The sequence below is a fragment of the Xiphophorus couchianus genome, chromosome 14 (assembly GCF_001444195.1).
Source record: "Xiphophorus couchianus chromosome 14, X_couchianus-1.0, whole genome shotgun sequence".
Classification (NCBI taxonomy): Eukaryota; Metazoa; Chordata; class Actinopteri; order Cyprinodontiformes; family Poeciliidae; genus Xiphophorus; species Xiphophorus couchianus.
Genome location: NC_040241.1, coordinates 17,745,168 through 17,770,802, shown reverse-complemented (window position 1 = coordinate 17,770,802; position 25,635 = coordinate 17,745,168). Strand labels below are relative to the sequence as shown.

The 25,635-nt window shown below is 37.4% G+C and overlaps 1 protein-coding gene across 9 annotated transcripts in view; it reads left to right on the top strand.

Moving 5' to 3' along the window:
• Positions 1–23,505, top strand: part of mark2b (MAP/microtubule affinity-regulating kinase 2b) — a 65,162-nt gene extending 41,657 nt beyond the window's left edge. For 4 of the 9 annotated variants that reach the window (XM_028037299.1, XM_028037300.1, XM_028037302.1 and 1 more), the window contains 6 exons: positions 4,072–4,212; positions 11,064–11,330; positions 13,702–13,728; positions 19,260–19,295; positions 19,814–19,923; positions 20,987–23,505. In XM_028037299.1, the coding sequence (XP_027893100.1) occupies positions 4,072–4,212; positions 11,064–11,330; positions 13,702–13,728; positions 19,260–19,295; positions 19,814–19,923; positions 20,987–21,336 (931 nt within the window). In that variant the 3' untranslated portion in view covers positions 21,337–23,505. The remainder of the gene's footprint in view (positions 1–4,071; positions 4,213–11,063; positions 11,331–13,701; positions 13,729–19,259; positions 19,296–19,813; positions 19,924–20,986) is intronic. The other 5 variants (XM_028037308.1, XM_028037307.1, XM_028037303.1 and 2 more) reach the window with 4 other exon arrangements.
• The last annotated feature ends 2,130 nt before the right edge of the window (positions 23,506–25,635 follow it).

Here is a 25,635-nt window from a genome sequence, read left to right as displayed (position 1 = left end):
TCTAAACATTTTTCACAGAATTTTGTCTTCTGATTCAGCGCTGCCTGGTGATGAAGGGCTCATTTCAGAGCTCATTGCTTTATGTTTTTAAAGTCATGTGGGTCTATTAGCTCTGCTAGTTTCTGCTAACATAATGGTTATCATCTGCTTTGTTTTTGAAGTTGCATTTTTTTTGATCATCATTAATGCTTTTGAAGTTTGGGCTTTTTAAATTTTTTTTACTTGTTTTACTTCTCCCACTGTCTCTCTCTCATCTTCATTCTCTGTCACAACTTTTCTAATGTTCTTAATTTGGTCCTCTTTATCTTTGTCTGAGCGCTTATCCCTCTGGACTTTGAGTCTTACTTTTCTCTGACTCCTCCTTTCTTTTGGCTTCCTTTAGTCCTCCTCGTCTTAATATTAATCTTTCGTCCTATTTGTACATTCCCTCACTCTCTTTTTGAGATTAGCACCACTAGTGGAATATTAACCCTTTTCTTAATTTGTGTGGTCTGTGTTTATAGGCTTACACAGCTTTAAACATAGTCATGGTAAAATGAAAGTACACCCACTGTCAATTCTAACTTTTTTCCTTCATGTCAGGACCTAATAAAATGATCTGGTCTCAACCAAGTGTTGAAGGTATTTAAGTCTAACCGCTGAAAAAAAGCTTTCTTACTTTCAGAATATGAATCAAGAATGAATGTGTTTAAAACTAAATTTAACTCCATTTAGAATAAACATCTTGGATATAGTCAATTTCTTGGCAATTATACACACAACTATCCAATAGTGCATATTTTTTTACTAGCTAAACTACATTTTTCTAATTGTTCATCTGAGAAAGTGCTGATCACAAATGTGACCATTTAACATGCTAGCTGGAGCTTGGACTTTATGGCTATGTTCACACAGCAGGCAAATGGGACCCAAATCTGACTTTTTATATTTATTCTGATATTTTCTACCCTAAAAAGTCCAATTTGTGCCTCTTATATATGTGGTACTTAATCGGATACATATCTGATTGTTTTTGAAGCGTTTGTAGCCAAAAAGCTCATGTTGGCTTAAATTCTTTCATCGTGTTGGCTTACACTAGCATGTTCAATAAACCTAATCTGTTCATTGAGAACAAATTTGCAGACAAATTAGCTAAAAAGCTAATGCTAACTTAAATACCACCATTGATGTGAAACATGAGTTGCCGCCAGAAGAACCCAGACGCAGTAAATCCAGATGTAAACATTAGCTGAAAAATATACCTATGAATAATATGAAAGAAGTCTGTCACTGAAGTACATCCCACCACTCATAGTGCTCACTATGCATCCAAACAGACCTCTCTACAAAAATTGCAGTCAATTCTCCACAAGGGGTCACTGCTATTAGTCGTGCTTTCTTTTTTTTAGCTTCTTTTGCTTCATGATTTTGAGAATCATTGCTGAATAAACTTTAAATCTATCCACAAGTGTCTCCATCCATTATTACCTCCACAAACATACACTGCTGTGTGACGTCAACGTTCTTCTTCTTCACATGCGCGTCGCTTTGGGGTTGTAAACTATTCATACACAAGTCTGATTGCGATTGCGTTTATTTAGTAGCGAGAACAACTACAAAAATAAACAATTGTATTTTAGCAAAAAAAAAATTAAATTGCTCATTGAGACCTGCTGTTGGATCATAGCTTTAGTTGTCTGTAAATGACTTTATAACCCTTCCCAGATTGACAGCACTAAAGCCATTGCTGATGCCTTTCCGGCCTGGCATTGTGTCAAAACACAGCTGCACACTTTAGAGCTGAAAACTTTCTAATCTCCTTCTCTTTCGAGATCAAATTAATTTAATGACTATCACCTGTTTGCTGCTTTCCCTCTTAAATCCTATGAAAGGATTAGGGGTGAACAAACTCCACTAATTTCTCTCTCCTTTATGTAGTTTTATTTTAAGACCTGATAGCTTTTATTATGTCCTGATGTGTAAAACTCCAGAAATGAAAGCAGTGCTTTGTTTCGCCAGCCTTGCTAATCCATATCGGAAAGAGAGAATTTCCCCCTCACTGTTATCACTCTTTTTTCTGTGGAATAATCATTTGTTGTTCCACTTTAGTAACTGTGCCTCTTTCTCGTTTTCTCTCTCTCTCTCGAATGATCTCTTTCTCCGTCTCCCTGTGGTACCACTCTGAGAAAAAAAACAAAACAAGAACACACAGTACCCTCACTGTGTGTGTTCTTCTTTCTTTCTCTCGCTCCCTCTGTCCATGTTAACACAAAGTTAGAGCCGTCAGTCATGTGCAGAGCTTAGTAGCATCTGGACAAGCTTACTAATTAACACAGATTTAGCTCAGGGAAGTTAAAGAGATGGAAATAGAAAATGTTTAGAAAGTCAAGAGTCTGAATCTGTTTTTTCCTCACGATTAATCAATTAATCGGATAAGAAAAATTATACATTTCATTTAACCACTTAAGCCTTTTTATGCAATATTAGGAATGCATTAAGGGATGCAAATAAACAAACAACTAAATTCATTTTTTAGTCAAGAAAACAAACATTTGATTGCCTAAAGTGCAATAATGTAGCTTTTCTTTAGTAAATCCGAACCAGATGAAGCTAAAACTGCAACTTGAGTTAAAACATATTTACAGACTAAGGTGTTTTTATCTTAAATGCAATATATATATATTATTTGCACAGTTTTGACTTAATTACTACTTTTTTCAGCAAATGGCCTACTCCAGCTAACAATTATTCGATTACAAAATTAGTTGAGGATTATTTCAATAATTGATTCATCACGATTAATCGTTTCAGCCCTAATCTGCTGCTTGGCACGACAGGAGCGTGAACACAGATTAAATCTATAATGCAGCCAAGTCAGAGCTTAGACAGTGCAATCATGCAACACTTGGGCAAATCTAGCTGCTAGTTGCTTTTGCAGTAGATATTTATCAGTAAATGTTAGTTTATGTTCATTTACAGGTGATTCTGCTAAAGTTTTCATACCCCTTGAAAGCGACATCATTTATTGCCATAATATATTTAAATTATTGATTTTAAATAAAATAACGACACTGATAGTATGATCGATGCATCAATAAATATCAGTAAATTCGAAAATATGACTAAATGGAGTTGCTTTGTGCAGCTTGGTGATATAAATCACACTTTTTGAAGTAAGCAGTGCCCTGAAAAAGCCTGAAATATACATTATAATTTATCATATTCCTTGTCATTATCACTATAGTACCACAAAACATTACGATAATGTTTTGCCCACCCTTGAAACTTTTCACATTTGTTTGGTTACAACTAGAAGCATTTCTTTCTGATTTCATGTGGAAATTCGACACAATTTGGTGGATTTTTGTGACAATGTTGAGTTAAATTGGAACTTAAACCTGAATTGGATCCATTTGTGTTTAGTCATTTCTACTGAGATACGCCCTATAATTGTGCATTGTGTTGTTTTAATGGGAGAAGATTGGAACAAGGTTCAAGGGGTATGAATAATTTTTAGAAAGCTCTGGATGAGAAGCAAAATTAGTTGTTCAGTTTGTGAACAGCAGTCCTAAACAGTGGGCACAATAGACCGTAAAACAGAGATGTTTTTGTCTCCCAATGTTTTGAGTTTTATTGCTTTGCACATTTCTGTCTCTCTTTGTCTCCATAAATTGCCTTCCTCTGGTGCGACGGCTCTGAATCGTCTAGAAGTTGGTCCTTTGTGTTTTCCTTTATGTGAAAAGATGAAAGCACAAAAAACCTGTTTGATTGTGGTTTCTCCTTTTCTGTGGAACCACACAGATGAAAACAAATGAAGACCAACTGTGTTTGTTGCATGCATCTCCTGTCCCTACTCATTTATTTCTCACTTTCCTCTGTTTTTTTTTATTTTTATTTTATTTAATTTTTTTTTAAATGCTGCCTCTAACCATACTCCACCTCACTTCCCCACCCACCCTCACACAAACCCCGCCCGCTTGTGTGTGCAAACGCCCCATGCTGTGTGTGTGAATGTGTTTGGATGTGTTTCACCGGGCGGGGTGTTCCTCCTCCTCCTCCTCCTCTTCCTCCTTCCCTCCCCTCCCATGCCAGCCTAAACACTCCGGGCTCCCGAGCCTCCACTGCCTCAGCCGCTGCCGTCCTCTCCTCCACGTCCTCGCGTCCCCGCCACCAAAAGTCCCTGTCCTCCTCCAATCATCCATGCCCCTCTGACCTGCACGCACCTCGGCCCAGGCAAGTCTTTGCATCGCAGACACACAAACACACACCTTTCTACCTCACACCTCTCTTCCTGAAGAGGACATAGAGGAGAGATGCAGACGCAATCTGGGACAAATTTGTGATTTTCCCCCTTGCTAATAATTTTTTAGAGATGCATCGATCCAATAGTAACATCTGTATTGGTCCCAGTAAGGGATGCAAACAATTAATTGTTCATTAGATTCAAATTTGTTCCAGTTCATTAACTTAAAACGTCCATTTAGATCTTCTGTTAGTGTTGCAGTTTGGCCTCCATCCAGTAGAGGGCATCACTGGTCATCACTGAAGCCAGTTGACAGAGAAACAAAGATGGTGGGGCAGTAACAGGACGGTGAAGAGAAACAGATTCCATTTTTGGACACAAAATGCACTTTATGCAGTTTTGTTTTGAAATGTAAACACTTAAACTAATTAAGTTTCACCTTAATAAAAAATAAAAACGGGAACCTAAAAAATGATTAAAAACAAACGTAAAAAACATTATATTTGAGAAATAAGTTTAATAATTTATTCAGTCTGTATCTAATGCAGCTGAAAGTATGATTACTTTTTTTTTTCTTAATTTGGCATATTATAAAAACTCTAGTCCTTTATGTTACGGAAAGACAGTCGATTCTCTTGATACTAGAGAAAACTCAAGTTTTTAAGAAAATGGCCTCTTATAATTAACCATTACTCGATCGATGAGATCAATCAACTTTAGATTAACTCATTAATCAATAATTTGCATCCCTATTGAAAAAATTGATATTGGCATTTCAATGTGCCAATATAAGGGCAGATCTAGTTAGTATAACTGTATACTGTGTGCTCTGAGTGACGTCACGCTTTAATATTTAACATTACATTTATAGTCCCTAGTTGCAGTTTCTGAAACTTTTAAAAGAAGGTTGTTGCACTTTATTTTTACATGTTCATTTTTATGTGCTCTGCACTCTGGGGCAGAGTTATCAAATAAATTTGTAATTCAGTACATTTATGTCTGTCTAAAGAAACATTTTAAATCAATTCAGTGCTGTTTTTCTGTATTGGATCAGTATTGTCCAATACTGCACCTCAGATATCTGTATTGGAAGTGAAAAAAGCGGATCGGTGCATCCCTAATAATTCCCTCTCACTAATGACTTTTTCAATCAAAGCAGTTCTTCTTCCTGCTGCTCTGCTTGTATCTTCACACATTCAGTCATGGAATCAAGATGGGGAAGACTTTGTTTTTCTAATGATTTCAGAATGTTTTCATTCAACATTAACCTCATTGTTGAGCAAACAAGCGGAAAAACTACCGTTCTTACCTTCATCTTTACAAGTTAGCAGCTAACCTGTTAGCGGTTGTGACTTTACATGTTTTTTTTTTTTTGCTACCATTACAGCATCTCCACATTTTCTAAAACTGGCCATCTCAGACTCGCTGGTTCCCTAGCAACGGCCAGGAACTACACAGTCGAGTTGAGAAAACTGTGCCAGCGTGGGAATGTTGACATGGCTCGCTTTTTTTTTCTGCAGCTAAGCAGGCGCTGTCAAATCACACATTTTACTCGTCAGACCATAACTGAGCAGTCACACGTTTCAGATCAAGATGAGCAGGTTTTTCTCCACGCCTCTAACAGGAAGCGTTGATTATTGTAGTGATTGGAGGAAAAAGATGTTTCTCCACACATTTAACGGCTGGTTTTAGTCCAGATGTGAATTTTATACTCAGATTTTAGCTTATATTTCAAAATATGGGCAGTTTTTAAACACAAATTACGTCTTTACATTTACAAAGTCAAAGAAAATTCAAAATACTTAATTAATCCCAGAGATAAATTACATGTTGTAGCTGTTATTAAACAAGATTCTTCAAGGAGTTGTTGTAGATCCTGATGGCATCTCCTGTAGCAGTCTGTATCACAGCACATTTTACTCAGAAATTGAGATCTTAAAAATGGAAAATGGATCTTATAAGTCCTTAGAGCTTAATTAGAAGAACCACTTATATATATATATATATATATATATAATATTATTAGTGATTGCTAATAAATACCTTTTTAAAAAGGTACAAAAAGAAGTGTTGGTAGATTTTCAGGTTGAAATAGTGACATCTTCATACTATAGAGGACTTGGTTTTTTTATAAGTTTCTTCAGCACTCTGAATTAACATATGGATTATCTCTTTATCATGTCATGAAGTTATTACAACTGATTTATTTTGGTTTTTTTTGAATGCATTTAAATTTTTGTTAAATACTGACATGCTGTTTTTGTATAGAGAGGGCTGTTCTTTTTGGCTAAAAAATATTCTGTTCCCCTAATTTGTGTGAAAATTGATGCAATACATCTTAATCTCAAACAAATTTGCCTGGGAAATCCCAACTCCATTACAAGAACCACCAATCAGACTTTGCTACCTTCTTTTCTGTGTCTTGCGTTGCCCCGCTGTCGGCTTGCTTCCCAGTGCGCTTCCTTGAGGGCTGCTTTGATGTTTTTCCTCTAATTTTCCCCAAACCGCCGCCTGTGATTCCCAGCGTGGATCGGGGAGATCTCGAACACTTTGGGTGCAGCTGGCTCAAATGTCAGAGTTAAGCTTCCTGCAGAGCGAATGTCAAAGTGGCCCTCTGGCTGTGTGTGGTTCTGTCTCGTTCTGTTGCATGCGTCCTTCAGCCCTGAGCTCGACCTGTTCAGAACCTGGTTGGGAACGCCGGAGAGAAGGTACCACTCAGACACTTGGACTGAACCACGACTCACCAACAGGCAGAACATAATCTGCGCCTCTAACTCTCTCCCATCCGTAACAACATGTCCATTCATCCACAAACTTCCAAAATAAATCATTTTCTGACTGATTTTCAAGGGCATTTAGTTTATATTGCTTTTCTTTTTCTCTGGTGTTCTGCTCATAAATGGACAGCCGCAAGTCCAGGTGTAATCTAAACCAGAGGTAAGCGACCTTTCAACCCTGAGAACCTTTGTGCTTTTGGTCCAACTAAACAAAATTTAATTAGAGCCCCTAAAGCGTCACAATAGAAACAGTTTTTATTGTCATACAAAGGGGAGTGTAAGGGTTCACATAAAAATACAGTTTTTGTTGTTAAAAACAAACATATATGTATATGAAGCTTTATAGATCAGTAACAATAATAGTAATAATGACATACTGCACAAGACTAACAGAAAATGCTGCACATCAATGCAGAAAAAAACGTAAGAGCGGAAATGTTTAAAAATTAGTAAGAAAAGAGTTGGTGATGAAACAACTTAGCTTTTATTTTTAACAAAATTTACTACTGGAAAAATGTACTTTTTTTTTAAATAAAGAAAATCCTCAAACCTTTACACTAAAGGAATAAATTGGTTTCATTTTATTTTTTACTTTAGATAAATGTTATTGGAAGTTATGGTAAAGTGCAAACTTTGCAACAGAAAGTCGAAAAAGTTACTTAATGAAAAAAAGAGATTCCTTACTCTGTCAGTGTCATTCTTTCTGGAAATGCTTTGCATACATATATTGCATAAAAATAGCAAGCATTTTATTTTAAAGCAGCAATCGTTTAACATTTTTGACCAAAATTATTAAGAGCTGAACTGGAACGATTCGCATGTTTTGTCAGAGTTACTGATTCATTAAGGAAATTAAGAAAATTATTCTTAGTGTTGAGGGGTTTTTTTCTGTTTCTATTCTATATATAATTTAGTTGTTTGTTGAATGTTAATCTAATGCCAGTTGCAGCATCATTTGCTTGTTTTGTAATGTAAAATATTCAATAAATGTAGAAAGAAAAAGCTAAGAGCTACAGGTTGTAGCCTGTAAAGCAGCGTGGTATTCCCCAAATTTTGGCTCTGACTGCAGCCCTCACACAAAGGCACATTTGTCTTCATTTTTAATTCCTCGTGTCCAAAATAAAAATATTCTGTGTGAAAAGGGACTCCAAGTGCACAGGATGTACAAAATGCCCCCTCTTTGTGTTAATTTTTGCACTTGCAGTCAACACAGCAGCTTATAGCTGCTCATTTGTCTCTCATTTTTAGAGCTGCGTTATTTCAACTTCCGCAAAGCTGTTGATCTGAAACTGAAGGTTTCTTCGAGAAGCGTTTCGAAAACCTGCAGGGTTTTCTGCGTCTGAAGAAATTGGAAACGGTTGGAGAGGTTAAATGGGGTCAAGGAGGAGGAAACGCTGTGTGGCTGCAAAAAAACAGGATGTATAAAAGAGTTGCAAGTCTTTAAAGTCAGAAAGTTACCTGGTTATAATAAGCTTAACTTAAATCATACATTTAGCTCCGATTCCCAGTGCGTCTCCTTGAGGGCTTTAAATAATATCCAATAAAGAAACTAATTAGCATCAAATAAATCCAAATGAGTCTAGTTCTGCACAATAAAATTGTCAGATTCATATTCAATACCAATTTGATATAAATTAAAACACAGTTCTGTCAAATTCAGTTATGTAAGGAAGACCTTACATTAAGCAAGCATGTGGCAACAGGGGGGGGGAATACTTCACTTCTTGCTAGTGTTTGAGCAGAGGAAGATGATCCACACACAAAACAAACCACTGGACCAGGAGTACTTTATTCTGGGGAAAACAAAAAGATTTCCTCTGAGAACACACTGTAGGAAAATAAATTAGCTTAACACTAAAATACTGAGCCAGGAAAGAAAAACTCAGTAAATGAAGTGAATAGAAACATTGAGCCAGCAGTACTTTCCATGCAAGGAAATGACAGTTTAATAGCAGTGCTTTCATACACTTAAAATTAATCCAATAATTGAGGGAAAACATAAACATATTGCAGCATATTCAGATAATTTAGCCTTTATGCTCCAGTTAACGATTAATCAACTACTAAACTAGTTGATGATTGGAGTATACAGACTCTAAAAAGACCATTTGGTGGAAAAACATTCTGGGGGAAAAAAACAAATAAAAGATTAATGTTGTTGATTAAATCAGAAACTATTTTCAGAGTCATTGCTGTAATCATAATAATGGAGCTGTTGCTGCAAACCTGTGAAGAAAATTAGAATTTTCAAAGTTTTTCAAATTTAAAAACTTGGTTGCATTTGGCTACAGACAATACTGTGATATTAAGTCGCAGCATAAAAATGTCCCCTCAAGACTGATTAAGACTGAAACCACAACAACACGGTATTAATTGCAGCTAGTTGTGACAAAGGCTTCACCAAAGCGGTTACATAAAGGAAAATGATGATGATGTTAAACTGGATCCGTTATGGAGACACAACCGCAGTTTATTAAAACGTTTTCCCTGTCGGGTCTCTACCGATGCTTTAGTGCTGTCTGCTTGTGACGGGATCAGCTGAAGGTTAATTTGATGTTACATGTAAAGAAAACCTGTAATTGTGCCCGCATTAGAAACGATGCTGCCGCTCCATTAACATCTGCTTACGCTACATTAGAAACACGGGTTCTCTTGATGCTAACACACATTATCTAACCCAACTCGTATCATTTCCATTCGCAGAACTACTCAACTAATCTACCTGATCCAGCCTGTGTTGTTTACGTTAATTGTTTTGTTAACCGATGTGCCGACGTTCTTCTCTCGATCTCAGCTCTGGATTGAGCTCTAAGTTTTGTCGTGGGGGCTGGAGAGGACAGCTTCGCTCTCAGACTCGTTATGTAATCTGTCTCTGGCAGAAAGCTGTAGTTATGGGTGACAGCAGAGAGGCTGTTAGGTGATGCAGCTGAGAGCAGCAGAGAAACACTCTGAGGTGATCCAGATAATCAGTCAGACCTGATTTTTATTCAGTCTGTAACCTCTGAGAAGATTAATTTAGCTAAAGTAATATAAGGGTTTGTACAGGTGCTTGAAATCCTTGAAAATGTTTGAATGTCATTTAAAGTGCTTGATATTTAATCTGCACAGTTTTATCAAGAAAGTCCAATCTAACGTTGGATTAAAAGCTTAAATTTTGAAAATGTTACAGATGAAACCAGATATTTTCATACACCCAATAAAAAATATTTTTTCCTCGCTGTCTAAAGTTAAAACAGACAAAATTACCAAAATTATTTTTCTTTGCTAATTGGCAGAGCTAGCTAACTGCTAACAGCTAGCCACTCTGAAATACGAACAGTAATTTTAAAAAAAAAGAAGAGAGAAACGGTGCAGCTGTGGTCACACCGTGGGAAACACTGGAACTACATAATATTAACTTGTGATGTGAATTTTATTTTTCATTTGGATTAGAAATAATAGTCTATGCATGGCTATTGGTTTGTACCTTTTGTCTGCATTACCTAAGTAGAAAAGGTTGCACATTTTAAAAATAAAGTGCCATAATGTAAATATGGTGCAACAATCATTATGTTTGGGCCAGCAACGAATTTCTATAAGACAAAATGAAATATCTGGATTTATTTTAGTCCATCAGAACCAGAGGTTCTCCGTCAGCAGAGTTGACCACCGTAAAGTGGACCGGAGCGTATAACGGAAAAGCTCACTACCTGGTTAACACCGAACCGCACTTTAACCGGTCAGAGCGCAACGTGCCAGTGGAAAAGCGGCTCAAGTGGATCTGTGCATCCACAGTGAAACATGCTAATGCAAAGCTTTAGCTCAGCTTTAGTGTGAAAGTCTCCTCAGACTGAAGATCATAACTGTGTAACTGTGAGTCGCTGACCTGACGTGACTTCATCAGAATATTTACTGTAAAACCAAAGTGAAAGGATTTCCAATGTTTTTCTAACTTGTTTGTCTTCCACATCCTCGTTTTTGAGCTTTAAATTCTGTTCATCACCTCCCACTTTTCTCCCTTATCACACCACTTTCCCTTTTTTTTCCCTCCTCCTCCCCTTTCTTCCCTTTCTTCTCCTCTGCAGTGCCGTGCCGCAGCGGCCGCCCGGTGCCTCCCCGTCTGCCCACAACATCAGCAGCTCGACCGTGTCTGACCGCACCAACTTCCCCAGAGGCGGGGTCATCCGCAGCACGTTCCACGCGGGCCAGCAGCGCGGCGCCCGCGACCAGCAGGGCTCCGCCTACCCCGGCGGGCCCGCGTCCCCGTCCCTGTCGCACGGCAACAGCCAGGCCCGGCGGGGCCACGGTGCCACGGGGATTTTCAGCAAGTTCACATCCAAGTTTGTACGAAAGTGAGTAGTCGTCGTCGAAAGACGAGCAGGTTGAGGTTCGTCTCCGTTTGCAGCTTTAGAGGAAGGAAGGATCAGAGGAAGGAAGCGAAACACGAAGGATGTTGAGTAGGTTTACAGGCAGTGAAGTTATATTGGTAGTCGTTATCGTTGGTATTTAAGCACCAGTTAAAGACGGCTGAGGCGAGATGTGCTTTACAAGTTATTTAACGGGCCAGTTTCCTGCCAGAATTACAGTACTCTGCACCGTCAACCCCACAGCGCTGCTTAGGTGAAAGTGGAAAGCAGCAGCTGCTCTGTAATCTGGGTTGGAGCTGCTCTCACCAGCCAGTCATTTTGGTTGTGGTCATATTTCTTTGGCGTTTTGTTTAATGCAGTTGTAGAGGATTTATCATAGAGACTGAAGTGTGTTTTTTTTTCTCTTTAAAGTAGAAACATGTTTGTCATGTTGCTGATTTTGACCATTTAAAGCCCATAAGGCAAAGAGCGAATTAATACACGTAGTGAATCTGCAGCTGCTTGAGTTGACATTCACAAAAATGTCATGCTAACAATAATAAGGGCAGTGACTTTTATTATAGGATTAAAATCAGAATTATAGGAACATGGATTTTTAAAGCAATACAAAGAGAAGATCCAGTAATATATTATTATTTCAAATGTAGAAGCATTGACTACTGAAAAGAAATAAAACAGATTAATAGTAAAAATTGATAAACTATATGAATTGTATTTTTTTTTAATCTACTGACTATCAAATAATTACGTAAAATTATTAATAATGCTTGAAATTATTATATTTTGCTTAATTATGTTTGTGTAGTTACATATGAATTGATAAATATTAGTGGTTATAGGATTTGAAATAATTACAATAACATCAGCAGATTGGATAATCTAAAAAAAGTATATATATAAATAAATAAATAAAATAGAAAATAAATGTGAATAATAATAAATGTGTAAAAAAACATTCAAAATCAACAAAATTACATTTGAACCTGAAAAAATTATATTAGTAATAATCATGTAGCTGTAATATAGAAACAATGAGTGGGGATAGTAATATTGATTATAATAATGTAAATGAGCAGCTCTAATAACAAAACTAAATTATCTTAAATGCATTAAATTAATGTGAAAATAGTGTAACTTTATAACTCCTGAAAAATTAATAACTAATAAACAATAGTGATAAATAGGATGACACTGAGATAACATAGACATTGTAATGTAATATTAGTGGCTATAATATTAACCAAGATAATAATAATATTTATTTGAAATAAATATTATTATTATATTTATAAATCATAAATATATATATTTATATAAACACACAATTTAAGAATGTTGCTATAATATAAAGAAATCTAAAATAATAAAAATAGGTAGAAAATGTGTAATAAAAACAAATATTAAGATAAGTAAGTTACTGTTAAGGAGATATAATAAAACATTGTGTAGTATCTCATATATTTGATTCTGCATAAAGTCAAAGTTGATCAATGAGCAGCGAGTCTGACACCAGGCCTAAAGGTTCATTATAAACACGCCGACTTTGGCTTTACTGTTTTCATCCTTAAAGGAATAGAAATTAATTATTTTCTTTCAGATTTATCAGTTTTATTATGGTCTCTTGGGTCATTCAGGTGTTTCTCTGCGTTTTGTTTTGTTCGCGTTCCGTCCTCATGGAAACGAACCGTGTGTGTTTGTGTGTACGAGGAGGAGACGGAGGTACAGCCGCTCTCCAAGCCTCCCACTCAGCGTATCCATGGTTACACCGGAGATATCGTTTCTCCTACAACTATAAATACCGCTAGTGGGGACACCTTGACACACATGCTCACACACAAACCGGCCAGGAAAGCAGGAAATCGTAGCACCCAACCATTACCGCCATGCTTGTTCTGGAGTCCCTGTCTGTGTGTTTACAGATGAAGTTGTTGCTTAACCGTCTCTGTGTGTTTTTTATGGGAATGTTTTTGTTCTTTGCTGCACGGTTGACCTTCTCACATCACAAACGCTTAATTTCAGGAATAACCAGGACGGCTGCGTTATGTGGAGAGTTTCATCTCACTTTGTTGATGTCATAACTTAATTTTTACAGTTTCATTCTGTCAGTATGGCCCTATAACTCCGTCGTAGGTCTTAGATTTTCTTTAAAATCCCTCTAACAACATTGGTTCACCTTTAATCACTTTATGCAGCAATACCGATGTTTTGTCTGTTCATTTAAAAAAAAATTTTTTTTAAATTTATTTTTTATCCTGAGGACAATTTATCTTTTTTACAGTGAAGTTGTAAATGCGTACGTTTTATACATCCAATTTTTTTTGTCTTTCTTTCTTTATCCCTCTTTTGTTTTTTGTAGAAATCTCTCATTCAGGTTTCCAAGAAGGTAGGCAACAAACCTGACGTTAAACATAACCCTTTGATATATTTTTACACATATATTTTCCTCTTTATATATATTACACATATATATATATATATTTATTCCCTTTATTTTTTTGGTGTTTTTGTGCAGCTTTTTTGTTCGGATCTTCCTTTTGTTGCCTTCCTATTTTTCTGTGGTTTGGCCCCTTTTCCCCCCCTGAGTTTGAGTGCCGTGTTTTGGCCAGATTTTATTTATTTTATTTTTCTTACTAACATCCCTGTCACTCACCAAGCCATCATCATGCAGTATAACACTTCACCTCTCTTCCTCTTCGTCCTGCCACCGTCCTTCCCATCCTCCTCATCCTCGCCCCCCCATCCTGTTTACCATCCGGCTGGAATGTGTAAAAGCTCAGACCGTCTGCAAAAATCCCAGATTTAAGACCAAACCTCTGCCTTCCTCGATGTGAAAACATTTTCTCTTAAAAATCCAAAAACAAGGAGAAATAGTTGCAGAAATAAAAAACAGATTATTGTTGATTTTGCTTTTTTTGCCACAAACATTTCAGATCATATAGAAAATATTAATATAGATAAGTCAAGTCGACACAAAATGATTTAATTTATTGAAAAGATAACCTGACTCCCATGTGAAAATATAATCATCCCCATCTTGTTATATTGTGATTTTGTCACATTCAGAAGCCCTAAGCAGTCATGATGACTGCCTGGGCTGTAAAGTCACAAAATCACTTCAACAGAGCCTGAAGGCTAAGAAAAAGGCAAAAGCAGGAAGTCATGCCCCTGATCTACAGAAGTGAAAAGATTCAAACTGTCAGTCTGGAGAGGATTACAAAACCATTTCTACGTTTTCTGGACTCGTATTGTACCTGCGGTCTCTGGTAATCATCGGTCAAATGTCGTTTAAGTGCCTCACAATCACACCAACAATCATAAGACTGTAGCGTCTCGTACAGGACACAGGAAATGACACAAAAACCTCTGAAGAAGCCGTGACCGTAATGTAAACAAAAATGGAGTAACTAGATTTTAAGGGTTTGTAGGATTACTCTTATGTCTTTGGTAAGAGATCATGAGCCATTTTTCCAGCTAGCGCTAAACTCACACAGTTGCTCAGGTTGTATTTACCCAGAATGCCCTCCACTATAGCCCACTTTGGTATTGACCCTTTGCAGCTACGTCACCTAATCACGTCAAGGCGCCATGATGGACGTCAGAAGTGTTAAACAGATCAACTTTGATTGTTTTCCCAGGTTGTTTATGCCAGTATAGCCAATCGAGCTAACTTGTCTGGCTATAGGAAGCTGTATTTACAAAAGTTGGAAATGGTTACCTTCGAAACTGACCCAAACCTTCTCTCACCTGATGTTCCCCTTACAGCAGAGCAGACTTAAAAGCGAACAAAAGATACATTTTTCCGTACACTTTTAGCTACATGATGGTTGGGCAATTTCTAATGATTATCAACCAAAATGCAATACCTGATTGCATCTTACTAGTCTCATGAAGTATATGAACGTTAATCTTTTTGCCTAGTAAAAAGTGTTCACTCCAAATTCTCAGTTACGCCAAGGGCTGATTGAAGCCTGCTGATTGAAGCCTGCTGTCCATCGCCGTCTTCTTTAAACATCAAAGATTTACGATAAAATCCAATTAAATGTTTGTGCAGCACCATACGGCCGTTTTTACAAAGAAATCAACTAAATAAAAGTGATACGTTATAAACTTCATCTACAGGAGCGCATCGATTGTGACGACGTCTGTCCAATATTGCAAGGGGTCAGTATTTCACGTAAGCATTCAAACTGGGGCAGAGTTCACTTCAAGCAAACCCAGACCCGAGTTCACTGTTTTGGTTCACCCTTCCCCAAACGAGCCGGACTTTCTAGGCAAACGAACTAAAGTTTAATTAAAGTGGGCTTATCAGGGCCGGCGTGAATTCACCCTAAGGTTTGGGGTTAATTACTTTGTCACATATGAGCATGGATAGTTTTTTCCCTTTTATATTTACTCGTCTCATCTTTGTTAGAATCTGTTGGATGATCTGAAAAATTGTGACCAAAAAAAGCAATCTCTTTGAGGATCAAACGTTTGTTTTGTTTTTCTTCCCCCTCAGCACTTTATGATAGTAGATAGTACTGTGACCTTTCCCCGCAGCATTTATTAATGCTCCTTTAATCCAAGCTAACTCCTTCAAACCATCACCCATCACATCCCTGTGCCTTAATCAGCTTAGATGGCGACGCCGGGTCGTCCTCCTGGCTTGTTTTCAGCTCTGGTCGGTTTGGCAGAGGAAAGGACCCAGGAGGGACGGGTCCGCAGTGCCTTCAGGCTTTTTCTACCATAACATTCATCTCTGTTCTCACTCACTCCTGGCATTGGCTCTCTAACATCAACAGCAGCAGCAACAGACCTGGATGGCTTTGAGCAACTGTGGCTGGAAAAAAAAAAACCCAACTGTTTTTATTTCTTCATTTAAACATGTGGATCTACTCGCTCGCACCTTTTCACATGTTTGTGTTCATTGGAAATGCAAAAAGCATGTCAAGAGAAGTTGTTTATCCCTTGCATTGGTTTGTTTCAGCCAGCAGGTAGAGCAATGCCGCGGGACACTGCTCCACCTGCTGGTCAGAGCTTGTATTACATGTTGTGTCTGCGTTAACATGAGATCATTTCAGTATCTAAAACGATGTTTATTCTGTTGCTGGGAGAACAGCTTTAAGGTGTTTTTAAATGGATTTAAAATAATTATTTTACAGCTTTCACTCTCATATGTTCATTTAAAACATATCTTTAGAGTCGGATACATATATGGGCTTTCAGTTAGGATGTTGAAAAGCCTTAAAATAAATGCAGCTTTTATAAACTTTGATTTTTGTACATGCATGTACTCTAATCTTTATACTTTAATTTTTTTAAGCTCATCTCAGTTTCTATAAATTTAATCATTGACAATATTTGAATCAGATTTGTCGCAGATGGGTAAAGCTACGTTCACACGGCAGGAAAACCTTTTCATAACAATCTGAACGGCAGAATTTTGATCTTTTCTCCACAAAAAGTTCGATTTTTACCACTTCCAAATGTGGCACCAAGTCAGGTACATGCACGATTGTTTTCAAAGAGTCTGCAGTCACATTTTATCCCACTGTTAGGTGAAAAACGTGAGACGTGCGTCATCATTCTGAACCCAAAAAAGCCAGACAAACTAGCTGAAAAGTATAAGTTTGAAATTATGAAAGAAGTCGCGCATCACATCACGCTTAACTCTGACTACACATCCAATCAGATTGGAGACGAAACGCAGTCGCTTCTAGTCGTACTTTCTTTTTTACTAACTTTCTTTCTTCTTGTGACGATACCGTCAGCTCCCAGTGCTAAATAAAGTTTAAAGTCAATTAATAATCAATAAGCGTTTCCATCCGTTAATGCTTCTGCAAACAGAGTTCTTCTTCTGGCGTTGTAAACCGTTCACACAGAAGTCTGATTGTGGTCGCATTTAATTTGTAATATGAACGACCGATTTAAAGGAAAAAATCAGATTTCAGCAAAAAATTAGAATTGAGCACCAAGACCTGCTTTGTGAACGCAGTCTTGGTTTCATGCGATATTTATGATACGAGTGACGCGACAAAACATCAACTCAAACTGGGAAATGAGACAAAGATTGAGCAACAACCAGTGGGTTTGATGTGAAACCAAAAGCATCTTATTCCCGCTGCGTGAGCACGGTGGAGGCTCTGTAATGCCCTGGGCCTTTTTCTATTCCCAAAGGTCAAACAGCAGGACATTTAAAACAGAAACATGGTCATCTCAGCCATCTTTGTCTCCAGACATAAATCCATTAAAGACAAGATAACTGAACAGAAAGTCAAAGTCTGTCCTAAATGTTTCTGATTTAATTTTTTAACACAAATTAAATAGATCCTTAGCCGCATTCTGCAGAACATTTACAGCAGCAAATCTTAGTAATTAATCCTTAAACTGTTTACCTTTCTCTACTGAGTAAAGATTTTTTTTCTGAGGTTCTGCTGCAGTTAAAGCAAAATTTATTTTAAAGCTTTCAACACGTTTTTTCAAGGTGTGGGGCAATAAATGTTGCTGGTGGTGTTTAAAATATAAAATATAATATTTCCTGCTACTAAGCCACCAGGAATCGGTTTCAGACGTCAAACTGTTGGATGTGTCTCTCCCATCGTCCTGGTCTCTGTCTCTGTGTCTCCGTTCAGTTTGTCCCCTGTGTTTTCTGTCCTGTCTGCTGCTGTGAGCGCGGATGGTGTGTGTGTGTGTGTGTGTGTGTGTGTTAGACTGTGTGTAGGTCCAACGTGTTACTAACACAGGTTGGTTTAACCTCCAGTTCTGGGGTCATTCATGCTCCTAACGTCGCCCCCTCATCATGCCGCCCTGGTTGCTCCGTCCCTCATCCAAAGAGCCTCTCATTTGGTCCAACTTGTTACAATTATATCACTTATTCACGTTTCAACTGTAGTGTTTTAAATGAGTTAAACGTAATTAAAAGCATTTCTAGGATGTGTGAAGCTGCTCAAGTTGAGAAAAAGTCTCACCTTGATATTTTTATATTCTTAAAAGCACCTTTTACTTTAGATTTGCAGAAATAAAACATCACTTCCTGTTTTCGTTTTGATTCTGTGAAACAGCTGAGCTCCTGACTCAAAACAAGTTAACTTCTTTTAAATAAAGCATCACTTAAAGAAACTCTCAAACTGACAAAAATACAGTAGATGCTCTCATATTAGGCCATTTATTTTTAATAAATCTATGAGAGCTCAAAAGGTAACTTTTTTTTAGTTCTCTTTTTTTAAAAAAATTGCTGACAGCGAACCCAAAGATCAGGTGAGATATTTGTAAGAGATGTGAATTTATGAGAAGCTTTTAGGTGCATTCAAAACTTTATGTATTGATTTAAAAACATTAGAAAATATTATTGCATTTAAAAACCTCAATCTTAAAATCCTAAACCATTGGTGTCTAAACCTTTTGTCAAAGTGGGCTACAAATAATCAGCTAACAAACATAATTTTTAAAAACTAAAATCACCAAAAATGTTGTAATTTTTTAAATATTACTTTACCTACTCAACAATAAGCTAAGCATGAACTATTTAAACTTTTTTGTAGTGAACAGGATCCAGAACATCAAATGTTTTTATTAAATGAAAGGCTTCCAATATGCTTAATATTTTTGCGTTTGTTTGGGGGAAAAAAATGTAAAAATATTTTGTCTTAATTCAAATAATTGTATAAAATTACTTTATCCATTTACAACAGTTAGAAATAAAAAAAATAATAATTAAACATTTTTTCTCTGTGTAATCCAAAAAAACTCAAATTGATAAATGTTGAAAATAAAAAGTTGATGGTTGGACTGGAGTATTCAGGACGGCATGGTGAAGAAAACAATGTTTGTTTTTTACTATTATTATTATTATTTTTGTAATTATCTATGAGAACCAGAATGTTTCCCCCAAACACTTGAGCAAAAACTAAACTTGTGTTGATTTTTTCCGAGCAGTTCGTATGAGGGAGAGGGTCGGGATGAGGGCAGCAGGTGAGACACGGAGCGACCCGACCGAAGATTAAATAATCCCTCAGATTGTAGCAAAATTCCTGTTAATCAGTAGACGACCGCCTGGGAGAGGGGAGCTGTAATTGGTTGGTGATGGTGATTCCGGTGTCCAATCAGGGGGCTGCGGCCATTTTTAGCGGTAGAGAGAGAGTGACAGCGATGGCGTGGAGGGTGAGCTGCATGGTCATGAGTGTGTGGGAGAGTGGGGGGGGGAAAAAATCATATTTAGGCTCCAAAATGTGTGTTTGTGTGCAACAAATCGGTCAAAAATCCAGAGAGTACCACGATGCACACCAACACACACGGAGGAGCGTTAAAGTTTATCTCCATCATCCACACATCCTCATCGGTTTTGCTTCTCCTCCATGTTCCCCACCTGCTCCTTGTTCTGACTTCACTTTTTTACGGTTTTCCTCTTTAAATCTTAAACTTTCCTCTCTTTTCTCCCTCCTCCTCCTTCTCTCCGTCTTTCCCTTCCTCCCTCCCGTCGCTCCTCACAGATCCGTGCTGAGCAGTACTGTAGACAAGTCGGAGAAAACCTCCGGCGGCGTTCTCTCCTCCTCTTCCAACAACGACGAGAACAACTCCTCGCCCGGCTCCGGAAACACCGGTGGGTGACAAAATATCAATCATTTCAGAAAGTATTGAATAAAACCATAAAACATTGTTTTACACTAGAGATGGGCAGTATGGAGTTAAAGTTTTATCCTGATATTTGGTGGTACTTTTATGATAACAAAAACTATTAATTACTTCCTTTTTTAGGTGACTGTATCACTGTGGGTGTCGCAGCAATTATACCCCACAAACACAAATACTGCTCTTGGAAAATGTTCCCATTGAGTTTTTTTGGTACACCAGTGACATATAGAATAATTATACACTGTATTTTTAAATTTATTGGTATTTATTTATACATTCATTGAACAAATACTGGAGAAAATAATAAAACTATCAATCCTGACAGTAAGGACATGTTTGGGAGGTTTTTAGAGATTATCAGAAATTTCCCAGGAGAAAAAAACCCTTGAAATTCAAACGTTGAAAATCTGCTTTAAAAACTCAGATTAAGCTCAGTAATTCTTTAGAAAAAACATCAATAGTCAAAAATGTGCAATTTTCTGAAATTTTGAGATTAATATCAGAAACATTCTGGAAAATGTTTTTGACATTTCTGAGTTTGAAGAGTTAAATTTGTGAGAAAGAATTCAGAAATTGACATTAATCTCAGAAGTCCCTAGAAAAAAAATGAGGAAATTTCTGATCTCCAAAAGTCACAAATTTTCCTGAAACTTTTAGATTGTCAGAAAGTTTCTATTAAAAAAAACTTGAAAATTTGAGTTTCAAGTTGAACATTTGCACTCAAACAAAAATGCTGGAAATTTTTTGATTCTCAGAAATTTTCTAGAAATAAAGAAATTTCAAATATCAAAATGTCGAAAGTCAGGAAATGTTCAGGAGAAATTTGAAAATTGACACGTTTTTTTTTCAAGAATATTTCTGGGATTAAACTAAACATTTTAAAAGTTTTCTGACAGAAATTTACGCCTTTTTTTTCTGTGTGTAATGACCCTGAAACGCCGCTGCGGAAAGGCGGTCATGGTTTGTGGAAGAAAAAAATACTAAAAAAGAAGAAAGTGAAACGTTGTTGTTGTTCCTTGGTCCGCCTGCAGGTGGCACCGGCACGCCTCCGGCCAACGCCAGCCAGAAGGACGCTGCCAAGCCGCGCTCGCTGCGCTTCACCTGGTCCATGAAGACCACGTCGTCCATGGAGCCCACGGAGATGATGCGCGAGATCCGCAAGGTGCTCGACTCCAACAGCTGCGAGTACGAGCTGCGCGAGCGCTACATGCTGCTGTGCATGTCGGGCAACCCGGCGCACGACGACTTCGTCCAGTGGGAGATGGAGGTGTGCAAGCTGCCGCGGCTCTCCCTCAACGGCGTGCGCTTCAAGCGGATCTCGGGAACGTCCATGGCCTTCAAGAACATTGCTTCAAAGATCGCCAATGAGCTGAAACTGTGAGCGGTGGCGGCGGCAGCGGCGGGCTGATGCCAGCGGCGGGGGGCGGGATCACTTTAAAAACATGATTGTTGTCTAGACTACAGTCTGAAGCATAGGGCTGCCGGTTCTGAGACCTGCAGACGGAGAAGATGGCCGCCATCTTCTGCTGAGACGTTCCACTCTTCTGCATGTCTGATTCTTCTCTGTTTTTTTGTTAGGAGGCACTTTGATCACTCGGACCACTCCAGTTTTTCCTCCTTGTATTTATTCGGTTTCTGCACGGTTCTGCTGTCGGGCGGTTCTGGTGGGGAAAGCGAGCTTTTGAGCCTTATTTTGCTGGTGAGTTCGGTTCGGGTTCTGCTCCGACTCGTCCCGACAAGCGAACGGACCCTGTCCCCGTCCTGCCGCCTTCGTTTTCTCCCCGCCTTCGGCACAAACACATCCGAACTCTCACCTTTCTCACTCCGTTTTGGTTTCTCTGCTGCCGCCATCTTTACGTTTGTTTTCTTCTTTTTTTAAAAGGCTTACAATAAATGACAGGGTGTTGTGGCCACGCTAAGAAAACAAAAGTAAAATTACAAGAACAAAGTCGCAGTATTACGAAAACTCGTACAAAAAGTCATAATATTACAAGATTAAGTCGTAACAATAAGGAAAAATGGTTGAGAATTTGTACCAAAAGTTGTATTACGAGAATAAAACCGTAGTATTACGAAAATAGTCATTATGAGAATTCGTACAAGAAGTCGTAGTATTATGAGAATAAAGTTGTATCACAAAATAGTCGTGTTCGACTATTTCTGTAATATTATGACTCTGTCGTAATATTACAACTTTATTCTCAAGAGTTCACATATTACTACAACTTTATTTTTGTAATATTATGAATTTATTCTCGTAATAAAACTTTATTTTATTGTATTACAACTTTTCTTGTGATATTTCAGCTTCATTCTCAATATATTACGACTTTATTTTCATAATATTTCGACTTTATTTTTGGAATTTAATTTTTTTTCTCAGCATGGCTCTAATAATCCGTCGTCGTAAGAGTTGTGCACTGGAACAAGATGGGGAGGATTTTACGTTGCCTTTCGTAGAAGAATTTAAATCGGGGGGGGGGGGGTTTCATTTCCTCGTCCTCAAGCGATTTATTTGTGACCCTGGAATCCCCGCTCACCTCTGATTGGTTGGTTGTGTTCACGCCTTCATCTCCAGAATGTCGGCCTCTTCCTCTTCCTCCCGCTTGTCGAGCGTCCCAAAGAGCAAACTCACAGGAAGTCGTTTGTTTTTATTTTTACTTTTGGAGGACGAGTGTTATAGAAGATCACTGGAAACGAGAAAAAAAAAAAAGATGACGACAAATGGTGAATTATTTTCCTCTACTTTTTTCTCTCTTTTTTTTTTGATTTGATAATATATTTTTGTGTCGTTGAAATTATTGGGGATTTGTACAGATTTTGCGGGCAGGGGGGGGAAATTTGGATCATATCATTGCTGCCTTTTTGTTTTCGGGTGTACTGCACCTTTAACACAGATTAACACCGACCCTCCCTGGATTATTGACCTATTTAATAACGATGGTGGTGGTGGTGGTGATGATGACTACTGCTGGTTTATTTTTTATTTGTATTATTTTTACTCTGTTCAAGAAGGCGTTTTGTTGGTCCGGAATGGCTTGAAGCAGAGAGAGAAAGTTTACTTTCTCGGAAAAAGAATAAAAAACTAAAAAGAAGAAGAAGAAGAACACCACCCAAGCGGACTCTGGTTTGCGTTTGACGCTTTAGCTTCAGAAATAAACTCGGATCAGTGAGGAAGCCTCAGTTAGTAACTCAACACTTTTCCTTTCAGCTTTTAATACGTCAGTTTCTCTAAAATCATTGTATTAAGGTGCTGGGTGTTGGATTCTAATTATTATTATTATTATTCAGCCAGTTGCTGTTATATTATCTCTTTCAGGGTTGATTTTTATTTTGCATTATTTTCGTTTTACATTGCTGTAATTTACATTGATTTTAAATGTGTTTTGAGGAAAGTAACTGTAGTGGTGGGATTACTTTTTGTTCTTTTCTTTTCCTCTGGGGAGGGACGATCAGCTCCTTAAGAAAATGTATTTGTTTTTGGTTTTTTTTGTGCAGACGACATAATGAAAAATTACAATGATAGTAATAAAACAATGATATAATGACGGCCTGACTCCGCTCTGCTGCCGCCGCTTTGCCTCCCCAGGTGGCGAACAAGAGGATCATCTCAGGTAACGTAACAGAAAGTGTTGAACTAAAACTTAAAATGTTTCAGATCGACAAAGAAATGTAAATTTAAAAAATTCAATATAGAAAAGTAAAGCTACTAACTACTGTTTACAATGTATAAAACTTAACATTTCATGAGGATTACTTCAAACGTCTTGTGGCTACGCTGCAGCAGTATCCAAGCATACTGATGTAAAGTTGAGTGGAAGGAAAAAGTGCAACACAAGGAATTACAATTTTTATATATTAAAAAATTTTATTGTGAATTTTTCATACATCAAAGTGAACAGAAATTAACATCTGTTTTATACATCCTTTCAGTTTTTTCTTCCACTGAACTTTTTGAGTTTCTATACTTGAATATAATCGATTACTAAATTGGTCGCCAATTACTTTTAAAAATTTATCACAATTGGTTGATTTCCATTTATCAAACCTACACCCAATATGAAAAAGTAATTGGTTGCACCTGTGAATACCCTGCTTACAATTTATTAAAATATTAGATTATTGCATAAAACCATCAGTTTATTTAAAAAATGACTCCAGCAGCATACAGGCGTGTTGATGGAAAGTTGAGTGAAACAAAAAACTGATAGATTCACAAGCTAACTTTGGATTTTCATACATTTTATATCAAAGTGAACAGAAATAAATCCCTGTTGCTTTTCTATTGCAGTTCTTTCTTCCACTCAACATCCCAATAATATGCAACGTGTCATTTTTGCAATAAAAATTATTTTTATACTTTGAGCATTGCTGATTCACATGAAGTTTGGACCTTCAATCTCCCCCTCTGAGGTTATTTTTGTCCCCTTATTATTGAATCATGAACATTGACCTTTACAGCAGCAAGTGAAACCTGCTGAGCTGCTGCAAGCCGGCCGCTCCTGGGAAGCTTTACCACTCTGACATTTTCTCCATTTGGATATTGGCTCTCACTTTGGTTCGCCTGAACAAAAAAATTTTTTAAACCCTTTCCAGATGAACAAATGTCATATATTTTGTTAATGAATTTCTTTATGCTGGGCATGAGGCGTAAATATTTTATTATAGCTTTTCGTGAAGATGAGACATTGTCTAAACCTCTGGCAGTGAAAAGGTCCAAATTGTGAGTTCTTTGCCATGTGGCGCCATCTAGTGACCAGTATGAGAGAGTGCAAGTAACTTCAAAACTCGGGATGAAACCGCGGAGAGAAAAATGAACTGGGAACAAATTTGGACATTGTGCGGTCAGTTTTTTTTTTAGGCGGGTGGGCAACATGTATTATACAAGCTGTACTCTGGGCGACATGGACTTAAAATTTCATCACGATATTTTCTGGTTCTTTTGTCCTAATAGCTGCGTTTCGATTAACACAACTGTGGAATTTGACAATTTAAAAAAAAAACTCTCTTTTTGACATGAAATTTGTTTTAATTCCCAAACCTGCTATAGAAACACTTTCTTCACAACACGAGTCACATTGTCAACAACCGGATGCTGCCACTGACCCAAACTACGAAGACAGGAAGTGACTAGAGGATAGTAAGCTGGGTGACGGCGGCATGTCTGTCCTCTTAGAACAAGTATTTTTATTAATGTGAATAAATGCTACTTTGTTGATGTACGTTTTAATAATCCGGAAGTATTTCTTCAGCGGATGCGCAAATGAGACAATGTACAGTCGTTCAGTGACACGGCTTTTTTTTTTTTTTTTTTTTAGATATTTCGTTGACAAACTTATTCACGTGATTTTAATTGGTTTTCTTACGACTAAATTGAGAAATTGTTATTTAGACATTAGTGGAATATTGAGAAAGTTTATAGCACATTCGTAATTGAAAGTTAGCTAATGATAACCAATTTGTGAATTACATTTAGCGTAACTGAATGGTATCAAACACAAACAATGCTCTGGAAAAATATTCCCAATTGTAGTACGCTTCTTTATGTGAAGTCACTCAAAAATGTACAATTTGTAATACTAACGGCACATATTTAATCATATTTTCAAATTTGTTACCATCATTGAACAAGCAGCTGAGTTTATTTTCACTGATTCACAGAAAAGATTAAATCTTTGAT